This window comes from Trachurus japonicus, chromosome 17 (genome assembly GCF_045865225.1).
Source record: "Trachurus japonicus isolate A0001 chromosome 17, Traja_1.0".
NCBI lineage: Eukaryota > Metazoa > Chordata > Actinopteri > Carangiformes > Carangidae > Trachurus > Trachurus japonicus.
In genome coordinates, this window is record NC_140923.1 from 4242693 (window position 1) to 4264466 (window position 21774).

Here is a 21774-nt window from a genome sequence, read left to right on the forward strand (position 1 = left end):
CTCTCTCCTCTCCTCCTCTCTTCCTCCTCTACTCTTCTTTCACTCTTCCTCCGCCCCATCTCTCCTCTTCCTTTCCTCCTCTCTCCTCTCCTCTTCCTCCCCCTCTCTCCACTCCTCACCTCTTTCGTCCTCCTCTCTTCTTTCACTCTTCCTCCTCCTCCTCCTCTCATCTTCTCCTCTTCCTCTTTCCTCTCTCTCCTCACGTCTTTCCTCCTCCTCTCTCCTCCTCCCCCTCTCCCCCTCCACCCCCCCCCCCCCCCTCCCCCCCTGTTTTCCTGTCCTTACCCTCCAGCGGCTTGCGGTCCGTCTCGCTCAGCGCCGGCTGCTTCTCTGGGTCCGACTTGTCGTTCTGGTCCCACTTCTTCTGGATCTGACGGGACGACACACAAACGCCTCGTTTTAAAACCTGTCGACTCTCCGTCTTTCACTGAGATGTGAAATGATTCGACTGTGGAACCGACTAAACTACACGTCAGAGGAGAATAAACAAACCTTAATAAGAAAGAATTCATATGAGGTGAATTGTGTTGTAATGCTAACATTAAAAATAAACTACAAACTCTTCTCTCCTGGTTTGTGTGAGTTTTTTCTGTGTCTTATCAGTCAAAACAATAAAATTCATTCAATTCATTTATGTAAAAATCTGATTTTTTACTCTGGAACTTGATGATTTTATCCTCATTGTGTCTCATCTCTCCTCTTTAGTTTGTTTTATTTTTTACAAACTTCTTCATTCTGCTTTTTGTATGAAAAACACTGTAACTCCATTTTGTGCTGTGTAAAATAAGTTATTGCAACTCTTATGTCTTGGTCTGTTTCTGTGAGATGCAGAACTCCAGACAGTTATTTTTTACTAATAGTTGTAGATGATGTGTGACTCTTTCTGACAGAACCCTGAAATATTTTGCTGCTCTGTTGAGCAAAAGCTGGAATGAATGATTCATTTCAATGTGTTTAATAGTGCTAATATTGGAAAAGAAGACAGATAGAGAGATTGTTTAATTAATCTTCAATCAATCGAAGCTTGGCACTGTTTTCTTTTCCGTTTGGTTTTGGTTTTGAACAACTTTTGATGTGTTGATTATGAACTCTTCTCTCCCCGTTTGTGTGAGTTTTCTCTGTGTCTTGTGGGACAAAACAATAAAAATTAAATTCATTCATTCATGTAAAAAATCTTTGTCTCATCTCTCCTCTTTAGTTTGCTTTATTTTTATAAACTTTTTCATTCTGCTTTTTGTATGAAAAACACTGTAACTCCATTTTGTGCTGTGTAAAATTTGCAATTCTTATGTCTTCAACTATTTCTGTGAGATGCAGAAGTTACTTTTACTAATAGTTTTAGAAGTTAAATCTTCTCTTTCTAATTCTAATCTAGTCTTGTTCACTGTTCGTTAATGTTGTTGTTGTTGTTGTTGTTGTTGTTGTTGTCGTCGTCTATTTGACCTCTGACCTTCTGCTTCTTGTCCTTGTACATCTTCCCCAGCGTCAGGAAGTGTTCGATCAGGAACATGAAGTAGACTCCGCTCAGCGCCGTCAGACCTTTCCACACGCCGTCCAGGTTCTCGTCGTGCTCCCCGTGGCCGTGGTGACCGTCCAGATCCATCCCAGAATCCCCGTGGTGGTGGTGATGGCTCTGAGACTGGAGCAGGAACAAAAACACAGAAATAAAACAACTAACATGAAAAACTAACATGAATCTGTCCTGTGTGGTCATTCACAGAACTAACGAACTAACTAACTAACAGAATAAATAAATAAATGAATGAATGAACATGTTTTACATTGGATATTTGGCATAAATGTTCTCAAACTTTTTCACATCAAGGACCCTAAATCAACACAAATTAGGCCACGGACCCTCACTGGACAAAATATTGAAGCAAACACCAGAAATACAAAAATATTTGTTCTGAAACTGAAGAGCGTTCCTTTTTTAGTCAATGTACGTTCAAATTAGGGCCAATGGTGCGAATTTTTTTGAAATATTGTATTGAAAAATTGTACAATTTCTCCGAAAACATTTAAACATTTCTAGAAAAATTGTTAAAAATTCTCCCCTCCAAAAAAAAGTACAAAAAAAATTTATTGAAAAAAGTGGTAAGATTTCTTTAAAAAAAAACTAAAATATTTTGTAGAAAAAGTGGTCAAAATGTCTCAAAAAAAGTTCTTAGATTCTAGAAAAAATTGGTAAGATTAAAAAAAAGAAAAAAAAAGTTTCAAAATAATGCTGAATTGGGCCGTGAGGCTAGATTTCCACTTGCTTGGTGATCAATTGTCATTTATTTATTGCTCATATTTTGTGAAAGATTTCAAATCTTTTGATTTATGAAAATTTGTATCCTTTTTCCACTTATTTCTCTAAAAATGGTTAGCTGTTGCATCACTGTCAATTGAAATGGACTGAACGCTCCTGTGTCTTGATTTCTGTGGCCACTGTTGGTTTGTTTTTGTTTGTAATGTGTTCAATTTGTATGTTTATGGAAAAACCATAATAAAAACAATAAATAAATAATAATAAAACAAAAAATAATAATGCTGAAAATAAAAATTACAAAATTAAAAAAAATCTTGAAAAAAGTGGTAAAATTTCTCGCAAAAAAAGTTTTTAAAAAATTCTAGAAAAGGTGGTAAAATTTCTGAAAAAAAAAATATATATATATATAAAATTTCTCAAAAAAAAAAGAAAGATAAAAAACAGCCGTAAAGACGTGCGGCGTGGACTCACGTGTGGGATGAGGTGGAGGAAGGCGTCGCCGCTCAGCGTTCCCACCGCCAGCGCCACCAGGAAGCTGAGCAGGAACTTGAAGAAAACTCTGTTCATGAGCGGGATGAGGACGACGCCGGCCAGCGAGAGCAGGCTGATGATGGTGATGGAGATGAAGCCGCCCACCCAGGCTGCACACACACACACACACACAGACACACACACACACACATAGACACACACACACACACACAGGTTAACGTCTCCTTCAGGCGTGACGACGTGGACTAAAAAAACAAGTCTCCTCCTCTCAGATGTTTCACCTGTTGCGATGTACTTTTCTCCACCCGTGTGGTTGCCGTGGTCGTGGCCCGAGTGGTTGTGGTTGCCGTGGGCGTGTTTATGATGTTTATGGTCTAGAAATAACAACAAAAAAACAAAACAAAACAAAAAACAAGATTCAATGAAGCAAAAAATCCCATCACACCTGAGCAGCGGTGGCTCAAACAGGTAGAACCAGAACGACCGACTGTCCCTGAACACACCACGCCGCCGTCATCATCATCATTATCCAGGAAACCGGTTCATCTCCTCGCTCCTCCCTGCTGCAGGTGAGTCATGGTGCATTCAGGGTCGGCTCTGGAAAAACCTGTTCCCTCCCGTTCCCTGTGTGTGTGTGTGTGTGTGTGTCGTGTGTGTGTGTTTACTTCACTGCTGATAAACACCCGCGTCATCTCAGCAGGTTTCGCTCTGATCGATCGGCAGTGATGCATTGTGGGGGAAAAAAGCCAGTCGAGCCAGATTCTTTTATAATCTGTCAGAGCAGCGGCCATGTTTCATTCCTCTACATTAGGGTTTCTCCCCCCGGGGGGCGGTATCTAAACTTTCTGGGGGGCGCCACAACTTGACTCCTACAAAGTTCATTTGCGCTCTACTTTTTAAAATTTAATGTTTTCCCAACTTTTTAAGTGCAAATAACTGACATAAATAACCTACTTTTCAACCAATTTAACCCGCAGATCGAACACTCATAATGCGGTGAAGCGCGCGCACATGTCCGCCCGACTTCACCTGACAGAGTTTTCCTGCCGATCTAAGGCGACTTTTGGCCGCCACCTTAATAGTTACAGCGTGCATGTGGGTAGTTCAGATGTTGCGTCTTGCACAAATCCCCCGTTTGAAGAGGGAAGCCCGTAAAGACGTCGCCTCCAAGATGTAGAAGAGAAACACACATTTAAGGACCTCTGACTTAATAGAGGGGGAACAATATCATAAAGACTGACACTGAGTTTGCGAACTGAAAAAAACTGGGCACTGAAGCTTTGAGGCCACTTGCTAAGTTTTTCCATTAAATTCACCTTTTTAAAGTACTTGCAGGATGTAACAATACCTGGGTCGTCTTTTTTTTTTACCGCAACAGAGGGTTCACCTCATGATATAGTTTGTATTTTGAGCATTAAAACTTTGCATTAAAACTTCCATAGTCCGTAGACTTTTGGTTAAGTAACTATGGACAGCTCCTTCATCATTCCAGGCCAGTTTTGTTCTAGAGAACTGTAAAAAATAAATAATTCAGGCCAAATGCTGGAAATTTGAAGTCTGCTTTTTGAAAATGTTCAAATCCCTTGTGTAAAAAACACACCTTCAGTCATGAGGGGCGAACTGTTTTGGTGCTTGAAATATGTTTACCAGAGTCTTAGCTTCACAAAAGCAGTGAAATATGAATAAAGTAACAGATAAGTGTAGAAAACAAGTTTAAAACTGATTGATTTAGGATCATGGTATGGAACGGGGGTGTTTGTTCAAAAAAGGTTGAGAACCACTGCTCTACATTCAGACACAGATTATAAAACTTTTTTTCATTTTAGTCTTTTAGTTTAGTTTTGTTTGAGTCTGTGGAAATCAGCTTTACTTTAGTCTCATTTTAGTCTTTTGATGTAATTTAATAGTTTTGTTATACTGTAATAGATTTTGCAAAAGGATGTTGTCTCGGTAGTGAAAACTCCATGGCAACCTGACCGGCCAGCGTCAGCTGTTTCGTCACGTTTTTACTCGTCAGTTCATAATGAACAGATGTTTTGTTTTAGTTTTTGTTGTCAGTACTTCTTAAATTTACGTTCTCGTTACAATTTAGTCACGGAATACAGTTTTAGTTGACAAAATTAAAACTGAATTGACGAACTCGACCTCAGAAAACACCTTTAACCATAGAAAACATGTAAATAAGAGGATAAACGGTGGTGCAGGGTTATTATAGTTCACTAAAACTAAAAGTAGCAGTGGAAAAATAATTTAGTAAACTGAAATAAAAATAAAAATTAATTAATAAAAAAAGCAAACTGAAAAACTTCTCTAATAATCAATAATCATTTCATCTGTGATAGATGTCCTACCTCCGTCTCCGTGGGCGATGCACGCCCCGGCGTCGATCTGGTGCAGCAGGGCGGGGCAGAGGAGGCTGAAGTCTCCCAGGGATACGCCCACTTCCTGAGACATCCCATGATAGGAGAGGATGCTGGAGGCGTTCAGACACTGAAGGCAACACACACAGACAGGAGGACACTTGAACACACCGCAGCAGCACAAATGTGAAACTATGATTGATTGTACAGCAAAAATATAAAATCATGATTTTATCGCAATTTCTTACATTGATTTTAACTATTGGGGCTTTTGACTATTCTGCAATGGATGGATGGATGGATAGATTTTTTTTACAATTTTTTTCCAGAAATATCTCCACAATATTTCCAAAAATTGTTCCTATTTTGAACGTACATACAAAGTAACATTATATATTTATTATTAAGCATTTCTGGTATTTGCTTCAAAATGTTGTCCTGTGGGCGTCCGTGATCTAATTTGTGTTGGGGGTCCTCGATGTAAATAGATGAGAACCAGTGATGTTGATAGGTTTTCAATGTAGTGAGTCCCCGGGACCCACAGGTGGTGATTTGGGTCCCTGGGAGATTCAATGGGTCCCCAATAGGGTTGTCATGATACCCGAATTTCAGTAAATTTCCACGATTCTCGATACTTATTCGATACCACAATTTTTTAAAAAAAAACTAGGGCCTAGGGATGCAAATTATCGATTCATTCATTAATCGTTAGTTGCGCTTTTTTTTTTTTTTCAATTAAGCTCCGGTAGCAACCGGCTAAAAGACGGCAGGCAGGATACTGTAAAACGGCGCGGATCCGGTGTGTTTATCAAAGCTTGGTCGCCGTGCGGAGGCACCGGGTCGGTTTGAGCTGCGTTCAGGCTGCATTAAAACTCCTCAGGCAGTGATCAGTGTCGGCGGCTTTTTGACTCGTTAAATACTTGTGCTCTAGCAGGCTATAATCGGCACGCCTGAAACTCATCCAGAGAGAAACGTTGTGCAAAAAGGAAAGTATTTTTTCGGTACTCGCGGTACTTGGTACCTACAGTAAGTGTTGGTCCTGGTGACAACGCTACTAGTTCCCATGGTTTTAAACACGAGTTGTTGTGACGCAGGAAGAGACGCAGGACGCGTAGCTACCTAGCAACATCACTGGAGCTACACCCTTCACTCCGCCACATGGCCGACCCCGGTAGGAGAGCTGTGTGGTAGAAGTTCCTGTCGTACCTCCACGTTCAGGCTGCCGTTCAGGCTGCTGTTGTCGTGGTCGTGGCCGACTGCGGCTGCGGCCGTCGGCTTCACCAGCAGCTGAGCGCTGTACACGGGCGTCGTCCCCACCTGAGCCGCCGCCGTGGTCTTCTTGTCGAACAGGTTGTGGCGGTTCTCCTTGTCCTCCGTCCTCTTCTTCCCCCCCGTTGCCGTGGCGACGGCGTCCTGACCGCCGCTCTCTCCGGTCTGGGGAAACTTCCCCGGCTGCGGCGCTTCGGCCTGAACCTGTTTCTGGTGCTGGGAGCTGTTGCTGCTGCTGCTGCTGCTGCTGTTGTCATGGTGATGGTGGTGATGGTGGTGATGATGGTGGTCGTCGTGGTGATGCCCCGGCTGCTCGTGGTGCTGCACCGTCACTTTCCTGATGCGCTCCAGTCCGACGCTCTGCAGGAGGCGCCGCAACCCGGCCAGAGAGATGGAGCCGTTCTCCCCGTACCTACGGCAACAACAACAACAACAACGTCAGTCGGAGTCAGTTACTATGGCAACTGACTCTGTGAACCTAACCTGGACGGGAGCAGGTTTTCTCCAACTAACCACTTAAATAATCCATAAAATGGGCCTAAACTAAGATAAAACAATGGTTTTCTTAATATTTGTATCTCTATTAACAAAGAAAATACTTCAATTTGTAACTCGCTTTCTTTGCAGCTTTCGGTTTGGTGAAAATACGCAATGCATTCTGGGTAGCCCTTGCTCCCAAGGGTGGTGTCGGAAAATCTCAATATTGGGGACAATACAGCCCTTAAACTTGCCCCTCAACTTAAAGGGATAGTTCACCCAAAATTGAATCCCTTTAATTTTTCTGACAATTGGGACAGCACTTGCACTAGCGGGAGCGCACATTTTTGAGATTGAGGGTTAAGATTTAGGGTTAAGCAAGGAATTGGAATAGGCTATATGCCCAGCTGGCTAAAATCCAGGAAGTAGTGGTACTTCCTGGTTGGTACTTTCTGAATTTCAGCCAGCCAGGTGTGTCTGATTATTGTTTTGAGGTCAGACACACCGGGATTAATCAGTTTGGCCAATACAACAGGAAATAAAGGAGCTGGCTGAAATTCAGGCAGTACCAACCAGGAAGTACCACTACTTCCTGGATTTTAGCCAGCTGGGCATATAGCCTATTCACCCTTGAAAAGAAAAAACAAGTCATGTGACATTAAAATGGACTTTGACGTCTTACAACTTAACTTATAACGGACTGAGCAGAAGCTGCGGTGACATGGTGGAGCTCACCTGTTGAACAGCGCCTCCAGGTGGCCTCTCTGGCTCTGCGCCGCCCGCTGAGCGTCCACCACGGCCGACAGTAACCGCGCCGGGCTGCCGGCGGCGGCGGCGCTGGACGTGCTACAGTCCGGACCGACCGAGAAGTCGGCGCCGGACAAACCCACGGCGAGGAGGAAAGTGATGACGGCGGCCAGGACGGCTCCACTCCTCCTCCTCTTCTCCTCCTTCTTCATCATCTGTGGAGGAAACCAAACAGAAACAAAAAAGGTCTTTGAACGCATCACGGTGTGTTTGAGGAACCTTGGCTGCGTTTCAAAAGCAGGTTGAGTCCATAATATCAGTATTAGGGATGTCACAATTACTTGTTTTCACAATCCCTAAATCCCTAAATATCGTCCCGTTGCAAAAAAAGATGAAGTCTGAACTGTATCAGCAGATGTGCACCAAAGTAAAAGGTAAATGCACATTTACTGGAACATTTAACAAACGTAACACTGAATTGGTAGGAGTTTAAATGCTAGAGTGTCATTTGTAATTTAAAAAAAGATTAAAATAAACGTAAACATTTGGTAGGCTATAGATGACAATTAATGACTTGAATATTTCAAACACTGTTAATTTATAGGCTCCTACAGTATTTGTGTGCAAATAATTGTTAAAATGTAGCAGTTCACCTCAGTCTATATCTCAGAAGCCTGTTTTTTCTATACTCTTTCACGCGGTCCAGGCTTTTGAAAAGAGAACATATATATTGCTGCTGAATAAATCTTAAAAACTGGGTATTTTTGCGGGAAATATGGTTCCTGAAATAGTCTAGACAATCATAATCATTCAACTGTTTCACACAAAAATGCGGACTAAAAATCGCATTCTCAATATCGATATAGAATCGCAATTGAAATCAAATCGGCGTCCAAAAAAATCGTTGAAGAATCGAATCGGTAGAAAAGCGTATCGTCCCAGGCCTGTTATATTTACCAAAGATATTCAATAAATGGAAAGATACTCCATGAGCGGCTCCAATGATATGAAATGGTTTCACTTCCTGTCTCTCTAAATGGGCGTGGCCAACCGTCACCACCTCGTCTGTGAACGTGTGTGTGGATTTATACAATCTGTAGGTAGATGAAAGTGAGATATTTATATTTTCTTATGATAACATTAAATATTTACACTACTAACAGTAATATTTAGCATGACAAAAATAATTTAAATCATTTTCACGGGAGTTCGCGGCCGTTTGTTTGACATTGCCTAGGACAGTGGTTGTCAAAGTGGGGTCCGGGGACCCCAGGGGGTCCTTGAGAGGGTTCAAGGGGGTCCCCAACTTTTTCTTGAAATTTTACCACTTTTTACTAGAAATTTTTTCTTTTTTAATTATTATTTTTTTAACTTTACTTTTTTTTTTTGAAATGTTACCACTTTTTCTAGAATTTATTTCTTTTTTTTTTTACTTTGAGAAATTTTACACGTTTCTTCTAGATTTTTTTAAATCTTTTTTTTGAGAAATTTGACCTTTTTTGAGAAATTTCACCACTTTTTTCTAGAATTTTTTTTACTTTTTTACATTTTTTCAACTTTTCTCTCCAATATTTGCAAAAAATTCATGCCATTGGCCCTAATTTGAATGTACATTGACTAAAAAAGAGAGTGTCGTCGTAGAGACAGAGACAGGTCTTGAACAAAGTGGATTTTCTCCTGATGTGTCCGTCTGAAAATTGTCCATTTTGGTGTCAAACTGTTCAGAAGAGATGTGGCTTGTGGAAAATGAGTCCAACATTTACTTCAGTGACTGTGGGGAGAAAGGACAGACCATAATCTGTGTTCACATTCAGTTTTCCCATTGGAGTCAATACACTCCAGGCTGCCTCTGGTCTCCCTAAAGGGGCGTGGCCGAGCAGAAGCCTAGTGACATCATACAGGAAGCCGATTTGTTTTTAATGAAGGGATTCCCCAAAATGGCAAAGTGAGCGAAGGCGACTCGATCCGCTTTTTTGGAACGCAGCCCTTGTGACACAGTCGTTACGCAACAACGCTCTCGCTCTGGTGGTTTCACAGCCAGGTCCGTGACTCAGCGGCGAGGCGAGTCGAGTCGTGGTCGGACTCGGCCGCTGCCTCTCTCACCCTCGTGCTTTTTATGAATTCCTGTGGATTATCTTAATCTGCTGTCGTAATTCATGTGGAGCAGAAACGGACCCAGACTTGACAGGATTATCTCTCCCTCACAGCTTCCGCGCCGCCTGGCAGCTGTTAATTAAATATGGCAGCTGTTAAATAAAATAAAATAAAATAATACAATAATAAAACAATAAAAGCAGCTGACGTTCCAGCTTCTGTTTTCCTCTGTGGTTTGTTGACGGATCAGCTGATTCAACGACTCCTCGTTTCTTCAGAGGAGGGAAGTGAAACAGACGCTGACTAAGAGCAGAGCGGGTTTCTACGTGTTTCTACGGTGGCCACGAAGGCTCAACTCAACAATATAAAAACACATGCAAAGACACAAAACAAACAAACTTGACTTGAGAAGTTTATCTCCAAGTAGATTTCTTTTGTTTTGTTTCTTTTTTACCTTTTATTGCTACAGAACTCTCTAGTTATTGTTGTTATAATGTGTAATAAATATAAAACTGAAGTCTTAAATATTATTTTATGTTTCCTCATCTTTAATTCTCTATTGTGTGAAATAGTGTCAATGCTTGGTATCTAAATGATAACTACAGAAAGAGGCAGGTGTCATAAGCTTTTCTTCATCCTGCTCCTTTACATTTATGGTGTTATGTTTGTAATTATGTAATGTATGTAAACCATGAATGGATTGAATAGATACGACACGATCTGTTGTGTTTTGACTGTTTAAAAAAACATCAACTTTTAAACAATGTGAGGAAAAAAGGAAGAATAAACTCCATTAGTTTTATAATTAGGCCTAATAGTAATCAGGGCAGCATAAAATGGTGTGAATGCTCATTTTGCTTAATTTCTATACAAATAAAAATTTGATGATGTGATGTTTGTTGACTATACTACATTTATATACTATACTAGTATATCTTGACTATGTAGTTTTAACACAGCAGCTTCTGTCTTTCAAATATTGGCCCTTTAATTACATTGTGATTAAATTAATTAATAATTGTACCACTTATAGGAGGAATGTATTATTAATTACAATAAATAGCTGAGATTACACGTTGCATCTTTTGTCGTGTTATTCAGCTTAATTCAGTTTATTTACAGGGTTTTTGTTCCACTTGCTCATCATCTGCTGCGTCAAAACTAAACGTAGTGTGGGAGTTGAACTTCATGAGGAGGAGGAAGAGGAAGAGGAGGTGAATCAGCTGGAGTCAGAGTGACCACATGTGTGACATGTCGGTATCATCACAGTGACGTCAGCCAGATGTTCACACACAGTGGAAAACACCGTTACACAACATGTGTTAGTGAGTTGGTGAGTTGTGTTGAATGGTTGAGGGTCTGCAGACAGACAGACAGACAGACAGATTTACAGCTAATTCCGGATGTGGATTAAAACCAGTGTTGGGCCGTAGCGGCGTTAGTAACTTAACTACATTTCTCAGTAGCGTTTCTACTAGGGCCCGACCGATATGGATTTTTGGGGGCCGATGCCGATTACGATTATTAGGGGGGAAAAAACCCGATAACCGATTAATCGGCCGATTATTATTATTTTTTATTAAGTTTTAAAATTGTATTACTATAATAATATATCTATATATATTATATAATATATAAATTAGGGCTGCCTGGTCGACCAAAAAAATCATTAGCCGACTAAAATTTCATTGGTCGATTGGTTGCATGAAAAAAAAAAAACATTTGAAGCCCTGTCTTGTCAAAATGAAGTCAAAATCAATATGGGCTTTTATTTTGAAGGGCCAAATACAGGAAGTCATGACACGTGATACTTTTTTGTTGTTGTTTTTTTTTTACACGGCACGGCGTCTCTCTCTCTCTCTCTCTCTCTCTCTCTCTCTCTCTTTTCAATCAAAAGCAATCAGCGGTTGCTGCCGTGCCCGGCACCGTGTCAAAGCGCTCACCGGCGGTCAGTCTCACAGTGTCACGGAGCAGAGACATGATAGTCCCCGCTGCAGTCAGAGTCCCGCACCGCTCCACGCCGCGGACCCCCCCACCCGTCACACAGCCTCAACTCAGTCACTCACCCTCATCTACTGTGTTTATTGGTGATAAATGAGCATACTGCCGAGCCGGTATATAACGGTAAAACCCGACCCCGACCGGCTTGTTGAATCTTGGACCCAACACGGCTGGAGACGAGCATTAATTAATTAATTCACAACCCGACCGCGGTAAAAAAAAACAAAAAAAACAAAAAAAAAAAAGGGAAACAGAAAGCCAGTGGCAACACTGGTTTTGAGACAGATCAGTCACTCTGCTGTGTGCTGTGACTGAGGTGGTAGTGGATGGAGCTTGTCATGAGGTCGGCGCCGGTGCGGGGGAAGCTTTTCAAAGTAAAACCAAGTTTTATTCCCTGCATTTTATTCCTGAAAATATCGGCGACAATCGCCGAGTTTTGGCCTATTACCGATTAGTCTCAAACGGGCTATAATCGGCCGATTTAATCGGCTCGCCGATAAATCGGTCGGGCCCTAGTTTCTACATGAAATAGCTTTTCAGTAGTTGAAGGGATAGTAGCATTTTTTTTTAAGTGGGGTTGTATGTAGGGGTGGTGAAAAAAATCGATAATCGATTAATCGCGATTATTAAATGACTGATTATGAATCGATTATTAATTTTCCAAAAATCGATTATTTATATTTTTCAAAAAAAAAAATTTTTCATTTTTTTTTTTTTTTTCAATTTTTCAAATTGTAATACAAAGGCGAGTCCTCCTGTTACTGGATGTCATACAGGATTTAACCACAAGGTGGAGCGGTCTGTCTGTCATAACAAGACGCCGTGTAACTGAGCCAGCGAGCAAGTGTGTCTGCACTAACAAGGTGCTAACAAGGTGCTAACGGTGCCGGAGCGAGACAAGATCGATGCAATTGAGTGGCGACAGCTTTTGATGTCGCCGCCAGCGCGGTCACGTGGTTCATGTTCCAAACTAGGCTGCCGCTGTCATGTTTTTCTATGGGACAGACAGCAGTGAGCTTGCTTTTGAAGCATAAAGTCCGCTAGCTTAATGCTAACGTTGTATAATGTAAAACACCATAGACGGGCTAACAGAAATTAGCATCGCTACAACCATAGCAGTAAAGCTGCTAATACAGGGTTTATACAGGAATCTTGAAGTTAATTTTAAAACCTTTTTAAGACTTTTTCAAGACCTTCTCAATATTTTTCAATACCTCACCGCCACTTCAAGCTGTAACCATTTACATCAGTGACAGTTTTAGTGTGCGATAAAGACTATAGACCACTATGATGCAACAGAATTCAAAATAGGCTAGAATGAAAATTTAAAAAAACTAACTAAAAAAAAAACCCAAAAAACATTGCTCCACTCTCAAAAAACAAAAACAACAATCTTCTTTTCTTTTTTACGGTTCATCTTTGGTTTTTAATAAAATGAATAAATTCACACACTTTTACAATGTTTTTTAGGACTCAAACTCTTGGACAGTTAATTCAGAAAAAATACCTCCAAAATTTAAGACTTTATAAATTCGTGAAAAGACTTTTTAATACTTTTTAAGGGTCTTAATTTTCCCAAAATTGATTTATCACCTTTTAATACTTTTCAAGACCCCGCGGATACCCTGTAATAACTGTTTTAATTCTGGCTTTAGCGCTGTTAACACGTCACAACATGAGGACCAGCTGGTCTTCCTCCATAAGAATCTGGTTGCTCCAGAGCAATGATTTGATCACTGAAGTTGAAGTTACACAGCTTGCTCTGTTTTTATAACAGTAGGCTAAAGTAAAATGTGTGCAAGCTGGTTGTTCCAGAGCAATATTATTTGATCACTAGTTACGTGTGTTGTGTTCTGTTTTTATAACTGTGTACATTATCTAAAGCCTACAGTAAAATATGTGTTGCATCTGTCTTTCAAAAAAATAGACTTACTAATTTAAATCTCCTTTGTGACACTTCCAAAAATACAAAGGGTCCATGATCAGTTAAAGTAACTTATTGTAACAAAAAATCCAAGAATCAAAAAATGAGCCAACAAGCAATCAACGCACAAAGAGAAAATTAATCTGTGGTATTCAATAAATAAAAATAGGCTAATAATAATTCAGCAACTGACTGATAATAATCATAACAATAATCATTAATAATCGAAAATCGAATCGATAATCGTTAATAATCGAAAATCGGTCTGTAATCGAATCGAGACTTCAATAATCGTAATCGAATCGAATCGGGAAATTGGGCCAATTAACCACCCCTAGTTGTATGATCTCCAAATAGCCCCTAAGTACTTTAATTGCAGTAGAAGACTCTCTGCACTCCTCCCGTTAGCAACGCCAGCCCATAATAGCCCTGCCCAGAGATTTACAACATACATTGTTGTGAACAGACCCAAAGAAACGGCCTATTTTCGCGGCCTAAAAGAGGTTTTACGTGAAAAAAAATACACAGTTCCATAGTTCGCTATAATATAATTTTTTCCAGCCCTTCAAAGTGCAGGAAAAACACAGTTTTTATTTGGACCTAACCAACTCTTTTAGGCCGTGAAAATAGGCCGTTTCTTTGGGTCCATTCACAACAATGTATGTTGTAAATCTCTGGGCAGGGCTATTATGGGCTGGCGTTGCTAACGGGAGGAGTGCAGAGAGTCTTCTACTGCAATTAAAGTACTTAGGGGCTATTTCTAGACTTTTAAAAAATGCTACTATCCCTTTAAGCTATTTTACTCATAGATATAGATGACTAAACTCTAATATCCACGGGGGTTAAATTTTCCGAAATTTGTCTACTAGGGAACTTTACTAATTCCTATCTTAAAAACAGATTATGCCAAGAAACTTACAAAAATCCTTCTGACAATTGCTAAGAAACGTGTAGCAATAAAGTGGAAATCTGACGCCCCCCTTCCAATTAAAACGTGGCTTGGTGAAATCAATAGCTGTGTGCCACTTTGTTCACGACCTGTCTCTGTCTCTACGACACACTCTCGCCAGATTTGGCACAGATCTCCTAGGCAACGTCAAACAAACGGCCGCAAACTCCCGTGAAAATGATTTAAATTATTTTTGTCATGCTTAATATTACTATTAGTAGTGTAAATATTTAATGTTATCATAAGAAAATATAAACATCTCACTTTAATCTACCTACAGATTGTATAACTTTGTTGGACTTTTGTATTACATCACTTCTTTAAATTATATTAATGTTGCACTGTATTTTAACTTTTAACTTATATCTAGGTTGCTCCTTTGTCGTGTATATTCATTGTCTAGACATTGCGGGATATATTTATCATATATTTTCCTCTTTGTGTCCTATTTATTTTCTTTAACTAAGTTATTTTCCTCTAGAGCGGCCTGGCCGAATAATTTCCTTCGGGATGAATAAAGTTCTATCTATCTATCTATCTATCTATCTATCTATCTATCTATCTATCTATCTATCTATCTATCTATCTAAAGGGTATATACAGGAATCTTGAAGTTAATTCTAATACCCTTTTAAGACTTTTTCAAGACCTTCTCAATATTTTTCAACACCTCACCGCCACTTCAAGCTGTAACCATTTATATCAGTGACACTTTTAACGTGACAGTTTTAGTTTGTGATAAAGACTATAGACCACTATGATGCTACAGAATTCAAAATAGGCTGGGATAAGGCAAAGTTTATCAAAAAAAAACCCTCCACTCTCAAAAAACAAAAAAAACAATCTTCTTTTCTTTTTTATGTACCAGTTCATCTTTGTTTTTGTTTTTAAATGAATAAATTCACACACTTTTACAATGTTTTTTAGGACTCAAACTCTTCGACAGCTAATTCTGAAAAAAATACCTTCAAAATTTAAGACTTTATAAAGTCGTGAAAAGACTTTTTAATACTTTTTAAGGGTCTTAATTTTCCCCGAATTGATTTATCACCTTTTAATACTTTTCAAGACCCCGCGGATACCCTGATCTATCTATCTATCTATCTATCTATCTATCTATCTATCTATCTATCTATCTATCTATCTATCGTATAAATCCACACACATGTTCACAGACAAGGTGGGGTGACGGTTGGCCACGCCCATTTAGGGGCAGCGCCTGGCATCCCTCCATTGAAAAGTTCTGCCTAAATTCCTAAATTGCTTGACAAACTAACTAACAAAAAGTTGGCTATTAACAGGCTATTTACAGACAACACTTAGCCAAAACCTACACGGTGATTGGACCAAATACGTGTAGATGTCTGGGTCAGACATTTCTGGCCGCTGTGTGGAGTCATTGATCACTGTGGGAGGCTAAAGGAGCATACCGCTAGATTAATTAATTGTAATTTTTCAAGATGGCGTGACCGGTGGGTTTCAAAGAGGGTGTCAAAATAATTATGAGACATAGTGCTACAAAAGAAACAAAAAATTAAACATTCAAATTGATTGTTAGTTAGTCTACGCTACATCAAAACACAAACAAAAAGCCACTGAGTGCAATTTAAAAATGCCGGGTGCTGCCCCTAAATTACCCAGGATGCATCAGTCATTCTCATTTGCATAAAAAAAGCCTCTCATGGAGTATCTTTCCGTAGCCTATATTGAATACCTCTGAGAGAAGCTACATTTCCCCAGGCATTTCCTAGACCTTAAACGCACCGCTCCCATATGACGTCATGTACGTGTCCTCCCGCTGATGCCCGTGGGCTGCAGCACGCGGCGGCCGGCGGCAGGTGACAGAGGAGGAGAGAGAGAGAGAGAAAGAGGTGAAGCCTACTACTCAGAGTTAAGTTTGTGAATCATGGCCGTACATATTCACATAAAAAAATATATATAATAAAGTTTTATTGATCACTAGAGCAATGACTTGGGGAATTAAGTTGGTTTGATGTAGTTAGTGAAGCTTCATTTCATGTAGAGTAACTTGTAGTCTATTAGCTCACTACATTTTCCAAGTAGCTTGCCCAACACTAAAACAGCATGTAGTCGTTATAAACAGCTTATGGTTGTAATCCGCGCTATTGTTTTTTAGTTTAGACGGATAAAACACGACTTAACGGCTGCTTTCTTTCTTTTGTTGGAGCTCGAGACTAATTTTTTTTTTTTTTTTTTAAAGGCCACTACTAACACATCAGTTGGGTTATTATGGGATGTGAACAGTGACGTTTAATTATGTGTTTTCTCTGAGGGGGTTCGGCTCGTCTTCCTGAAGCCGAGACGACATCGCTGAACGCCGCGTCGCTCTCATTGGGATTACATTGGAGCGAAGGCGGTAGCTTCGCTCCGCTAAGCATGCTGGGATACCTAGCGGCGCGAACCAGTGTAATCCCAATGTGAGCGACGCGGCATTCCGCCATGTCGCCGCCGCCGCCGCCGTAATGTATAGTGTTCGCTTGAGTCTGAGCGTATGTATGTAGTGTATGTGTATTTACCGAGTGTGTTTAACACTCGATAAATTATTCATTTATTTATTTTAATGGCGGATGTTCAGGGTGAGCTCCTTCACAGTGTCACTTTTATTTTGTAAAGGTCGGTTAACGTTAGCTCGCGTGCTCTCTGCGGTTGTTCGGCGATGTCGTCACCGTCACCGTCGTAGTTCATAGTGTTCGCTTCCGCCTGAGTCAGTCATGAGTGAAGATTTACGGTGTCATTTTCGGTGTAATAAATTCTTTGAAAATGGCGACAGTTCAACATGAGCTCCTTCACCGCGACACTTTTATTTGTAACGGCCGGTTAGCTTAACATAGCTAGCTGCGTTAGCTCGCCTGCTCGCCGCGGTTGCTCGGATACATCAGACAGAGAGACGGTGGATAACGTAACGTACATTTCTCGTAAGGATGCTGAGTCGGCCCAGGCCCTGGCGGCTTCCTCCTCATCCTCCTCCGGCCAAAGACCAGGAGCCATAAAACCATAAAAAAAGAAAAAAAGAAAGAAAACTGCTGCTCCCGTGGTCCGCCCCGCTCCGCTCGCACACACACCGGAGATAAATAAACAGAAACACGTTGAGGTTGTGCGCTCTGCACTAGCCGCGGTGCTCGGTGCCGTGTGCACAAAATATGTTCAACCCGGAAACTGGAAACTGGAAGCTGAAGAGCCGTGTGGAGCAGACGGAGCGGAGCGGAGAGCAGCAGACACGCTTCATCCCCACGGCACCGGCGGGCACCGGGCCGGGCGGGGAGGGGGGGATCAAACCCCGTGGTTAACTCAACTTACCACGACTCGACTTTCTTTCTTTTACTGCGACTGAAGTGCTGTGTGTTTGATTCCCTCTCCTCCTCCTCCTCCTCCTCCTCCTCGGGTTGATGTGTGGCGCGCGGCCGTTTGCACGCGGTGCTGCTGTGTCTGTAAGAAGCTGCTGGACTGTGACGCATTTAGGGGCCGTCGGAAATCTGACGATCAGTCCGGAAGAAAGAGAGCAGAGCAGAGCAGACACGGAAGAGGGGAGGGGGGGGGGGAGTGGGGCCTGCGTGTGGAAAAACACACAAACAAACCCACGTATTAATCAAATTAACAATAAAAATGGATTTAAAGTAAACATTGAAGGAAATACGGGTGAATGCTGAAAGCTGGAAGCTGAATGAGCTGAATAAATTGTTGAAACTATGCTGAATGAAGTTGAGAAACTGCTGAAGAAATCTTGAAGAGATGAAATAATAATATATGAAGAATATGAAATGGTTTGAAATGACTTGAATTGTTGAAGATCAGTATGAAGAAATTGAAAGTCTGAAGTCTACTCAGATTTACTTAAAACTGACAGTTTGAAAACATTTTTGAACCATTAGGCTACTAATATAGATGAAACAATATATGAAGAGTAAAAGTAGAAGATGAAAGACGGAGGATGTATGAAATGGGTGGCAATTACTTGAATTAATGAAGAATAGTATGAATGAATTGAAAAGCTTGAGTCTACTCAAATAAGTTTAAAACTGGTGGCTTGAAAACATTGTTGAACCATTACTAATACAGATGAAACAATATCTGAAGAGTGAAAGTATAATAATATAGAAGTTGTTACAATCCTTTAAAGGGAAGAATAAGTTAGAATAACTACATCGTATCTGAAGGCTAAAAGTCGAGCATGTACTCAGTTTTTCTTTTTTAAAGCCATCTGGTTCCTGTAGATTCTGTCACATTTAAGTATGAATCATCAGACAGAAATGACACAATAAGCCTCTTTTTAATTACCTACTAATGAAACAAAAACAACCATATATTAATCCAATTAAAATATTGTATTGTATAAAAACAAATATAACATGAACTAAATGGATTTTAAGTAGGCTAAACATAGTATGGACCAGTATAGTAGGCCTATTGTATAGCCTTTATTGTCATTGCAAAACAACAAAATGCAGCCAAATTTGAAGTGCTACGTCTATTTCATTGTTTAAAAGGACATCATCAAAGAACTCAAAAAACAGAAACATCAACGGCAGTCATACATTTAATACAATAAATACATAAAATAAGCCTATAAATAAACCTATATATAAGTCCTATTTATTTAGCCTGAGAGTGAAAACCGAGTGATCTGATTCTTGCGTTTTTATTAATCTTCAGACATGAATGACACAATGAGCCACTTTATATTTATCACAGTCTTAAAGACTTATATCATTCTTTATTACAAACACACACTTCAAACCTCTTTTATGTTTTCAATTTATATTATTACGTTAATAAAAAGGTTAGTTTGGGTTAGTTTATTTAAAACACCAGTGTTCTGGGCCATATTTAATACTTAAATGCCTACTTCACCTCATTTTTAATCCACAGTTGTTTAGTGTTTCCTCAGTGTTGTGTGTGAATCTGTGAATGCATGTGTGTGTATGTCTTTTTTTTGTGCTCTTTGCTTCTTGTATGAAACATGATAGACAAATAAAGTTTGATTGATTGATTGATTTTTCCAAATTATTACAGATCAACACAATTCTTCAAAGTCCAAAGTGGAGACCGAGGCCTCCACAGCCAGTAGTGTGTATTTTCCAAGTCGGCCCTGAACGCCTCTCAGAAGAGGACTTGGAGGAGCAGATGCTGAGCAGGAGGAGGAGGACAGGTCAGATACATGTGACTGGGCTTTGGCAGCATGTGAGGGTTCAACAGGTCCGTGTGAAAGCAGAGAGACGGAGGAGATTAAAGAGTTTGACAAAGATCAGTGATAATTATTATAATAATAATAAAGGGCCTTTAAACTAAAACTGTCCCCGCTCCTCTGACCGAGTCTGATGATGAACTCGGGTCAGTGAACGTTGCTGTGAAAAGTGACTTCAAGACAAGATGCGTCTTGTTTTGAAGGAGTAAAAAAAAACCCAAAACAGCTTCACTTGTTTTTATTCAGCGACTCGATGCAAAATCATGTGGCGGCGCTGAGATAAACCGAATGTGTGCTGAAGCTGTTGAATGTCCCACAGTGGAGATATGAACACACACACACACACACACACACACACACACACACACACACACAGAGTACGCAGCTGCTGCAGACACTGGAAAAAAAATGAAATGAACTTAACATGAAAAATCACTGCCTGTCTGTAGTATATTATATAATAATGTAATACATTTTTACCTCATGATGTAACAACGCAGCATTTTCTAATACAATTCTTGAATGCAACATAGAATTAACTCACATAAGTTGTTAATAGAGCCGCAACAGTTAATCGAACAATAATTAATTGAAAAATAATCGATTATTATATTAATCGTCAACAAGTTTTTAAAGAAAAAAGTCAAAATTCTCTAATTCCAGCTTCTTCAATGTGAATATTTCTGGTTTCTTTGTTCTTTTATGACAATAAACAGAGTCTCTCTTTAGTTTGTGGACAAAGCAAGACATTTGAGGACGTCCTGATTGATGTTTTTCAACATTTTTATCATTTTGTTGACCAAACAACTACATTTACATGATCAACAGATTCATCAATAATGAAAATAATCATTAGTTGCCCTAGTTGTTACATAATTCACCACATTATTACATTTTCTTCATAAAAAAGAATGCAACACCTGCATTTTGTAATAATTCGGTGCATTATGCAACAACTACAATTACAAAATGCGGCAAAGTTTATTACACATTGTGTTCAAGATGACAAAATGTGACAGATTATTACAAAATGCGGCGTTATTACATCATGAGGTGAACATTTATAACATTATTACATCATGTGGTGCTACAGGGAGTAGCTAAATCTTAAAATCTTAAAAACCTGTAGCTCAATCCACAATTTTAGAACTAAAAAAAAAGTATAAATCCAACATAATTGACAATTACAGCGTTTTATCATGGCACATTGCAGAAATGTAAGCCATGATATCTATTCTGTCCGGTTTTGCCTTATTTTGGTTTTGTTTGTTTTTTTGCTTTTTGTCTTCATCCTGTAATTGTGAACATCTTGATGTAAAGAATGTATAGGCACAATAAGCCACGGCTTCAATGCATTGTTCTATTGACCAAATAAACTCAAACTCAAACAGTGAACATACCCTGAGAACAAACAGAGCTCAGGTCTCTGTTTGTGTGTTCTGGACTCTCAGGTGTTTGGGTGTGAAGGTGCAGACGCAGCGTGTGTTGTTGTTTCAGGTTGTTGCTGGTCTGAGTCGACTGATAGGCTGTGTGTAGAGACGGACTCACACACACACACACACACACACACACACACACTCAGACACATGTGAAAATGATTAATAAGAGTCAATAACACACAGATAAACGGCAGTGAGTCAACACACTGAATCTAAAAACAGCTGCTCACTGTAGATAAAACTTAAAGGGGACATATTATGCAAAACTCACGTTTTCATTGCTTTAGTAGCCTGTGTGTATTTGCGTATCCGGAGTGCCTCCTCACCCCTTAAAGGGACAACGAGGAGTTTCTATTTGGTTATAAAAAAGTCTCATATTAATGTGGATGAATCTATGTTACCACTTGTTAATGGCTCCATTTTAGATAAATATATCGTTTTGTCTCTATCGTTATTTTGTTATTATTAGTGATGGTGGAAATGCTGGGCGAGCCGACCAGCGTTTCCTTACTTTCGGTTTCGTGGCGAGTCATGAGAATAACGCCGCCGAATCTCCGTTTATGGT

General features: G+C 39.9%; 1 protein-coding gene across 2 annotated transcripts in view; it reads right to left on the reverse strand.

Annotated features, from left to right (window-relative positions):
* slc39a6 (solute carrier family 39 member 6) overlaps nt 1-17644 on the reverse strand; it is a 26688-nt gene extending 9044 nt beyond the window's left edge. The window contains exons 1-8 of one of the 2 annotated variants that reach the window (XM_085805317.1): nt 17497-17644; nt 7588-7814; nt 6313-6787; nt 5098-5236; nt 3028-3120; nt 2726-2895; nt 1451-1639; nt 286-370 (exon numbers count right to left, since the gene is read on the reverse strand). In XM_085805317.1, the coding sequence (XP_085661443.1) occupies nt 286-370; nt 1451-1639; nt 2726-2895; nt 3028-3120; nt 5098-5236; nt 6313-6787; nt 7588-7814 (1378 nt within the window). In that variant the 5' untranslated portion in view covers nt 17497-17644. Of the gene's footprint in view, nt 1-285; nt 371-1450; nt 1640-2725; nt 2896-3027; nt 3121-5097; nt 5237-6312; nt 6788-7587; nt 7891-17496 lie in introns of those variants that run through there. The other variant, XM_085805316.1, reaches the window with a different exon arrangement.
* Between the last annotated feature and the right edge of the window lie 4130 nt (nt 17645-21774).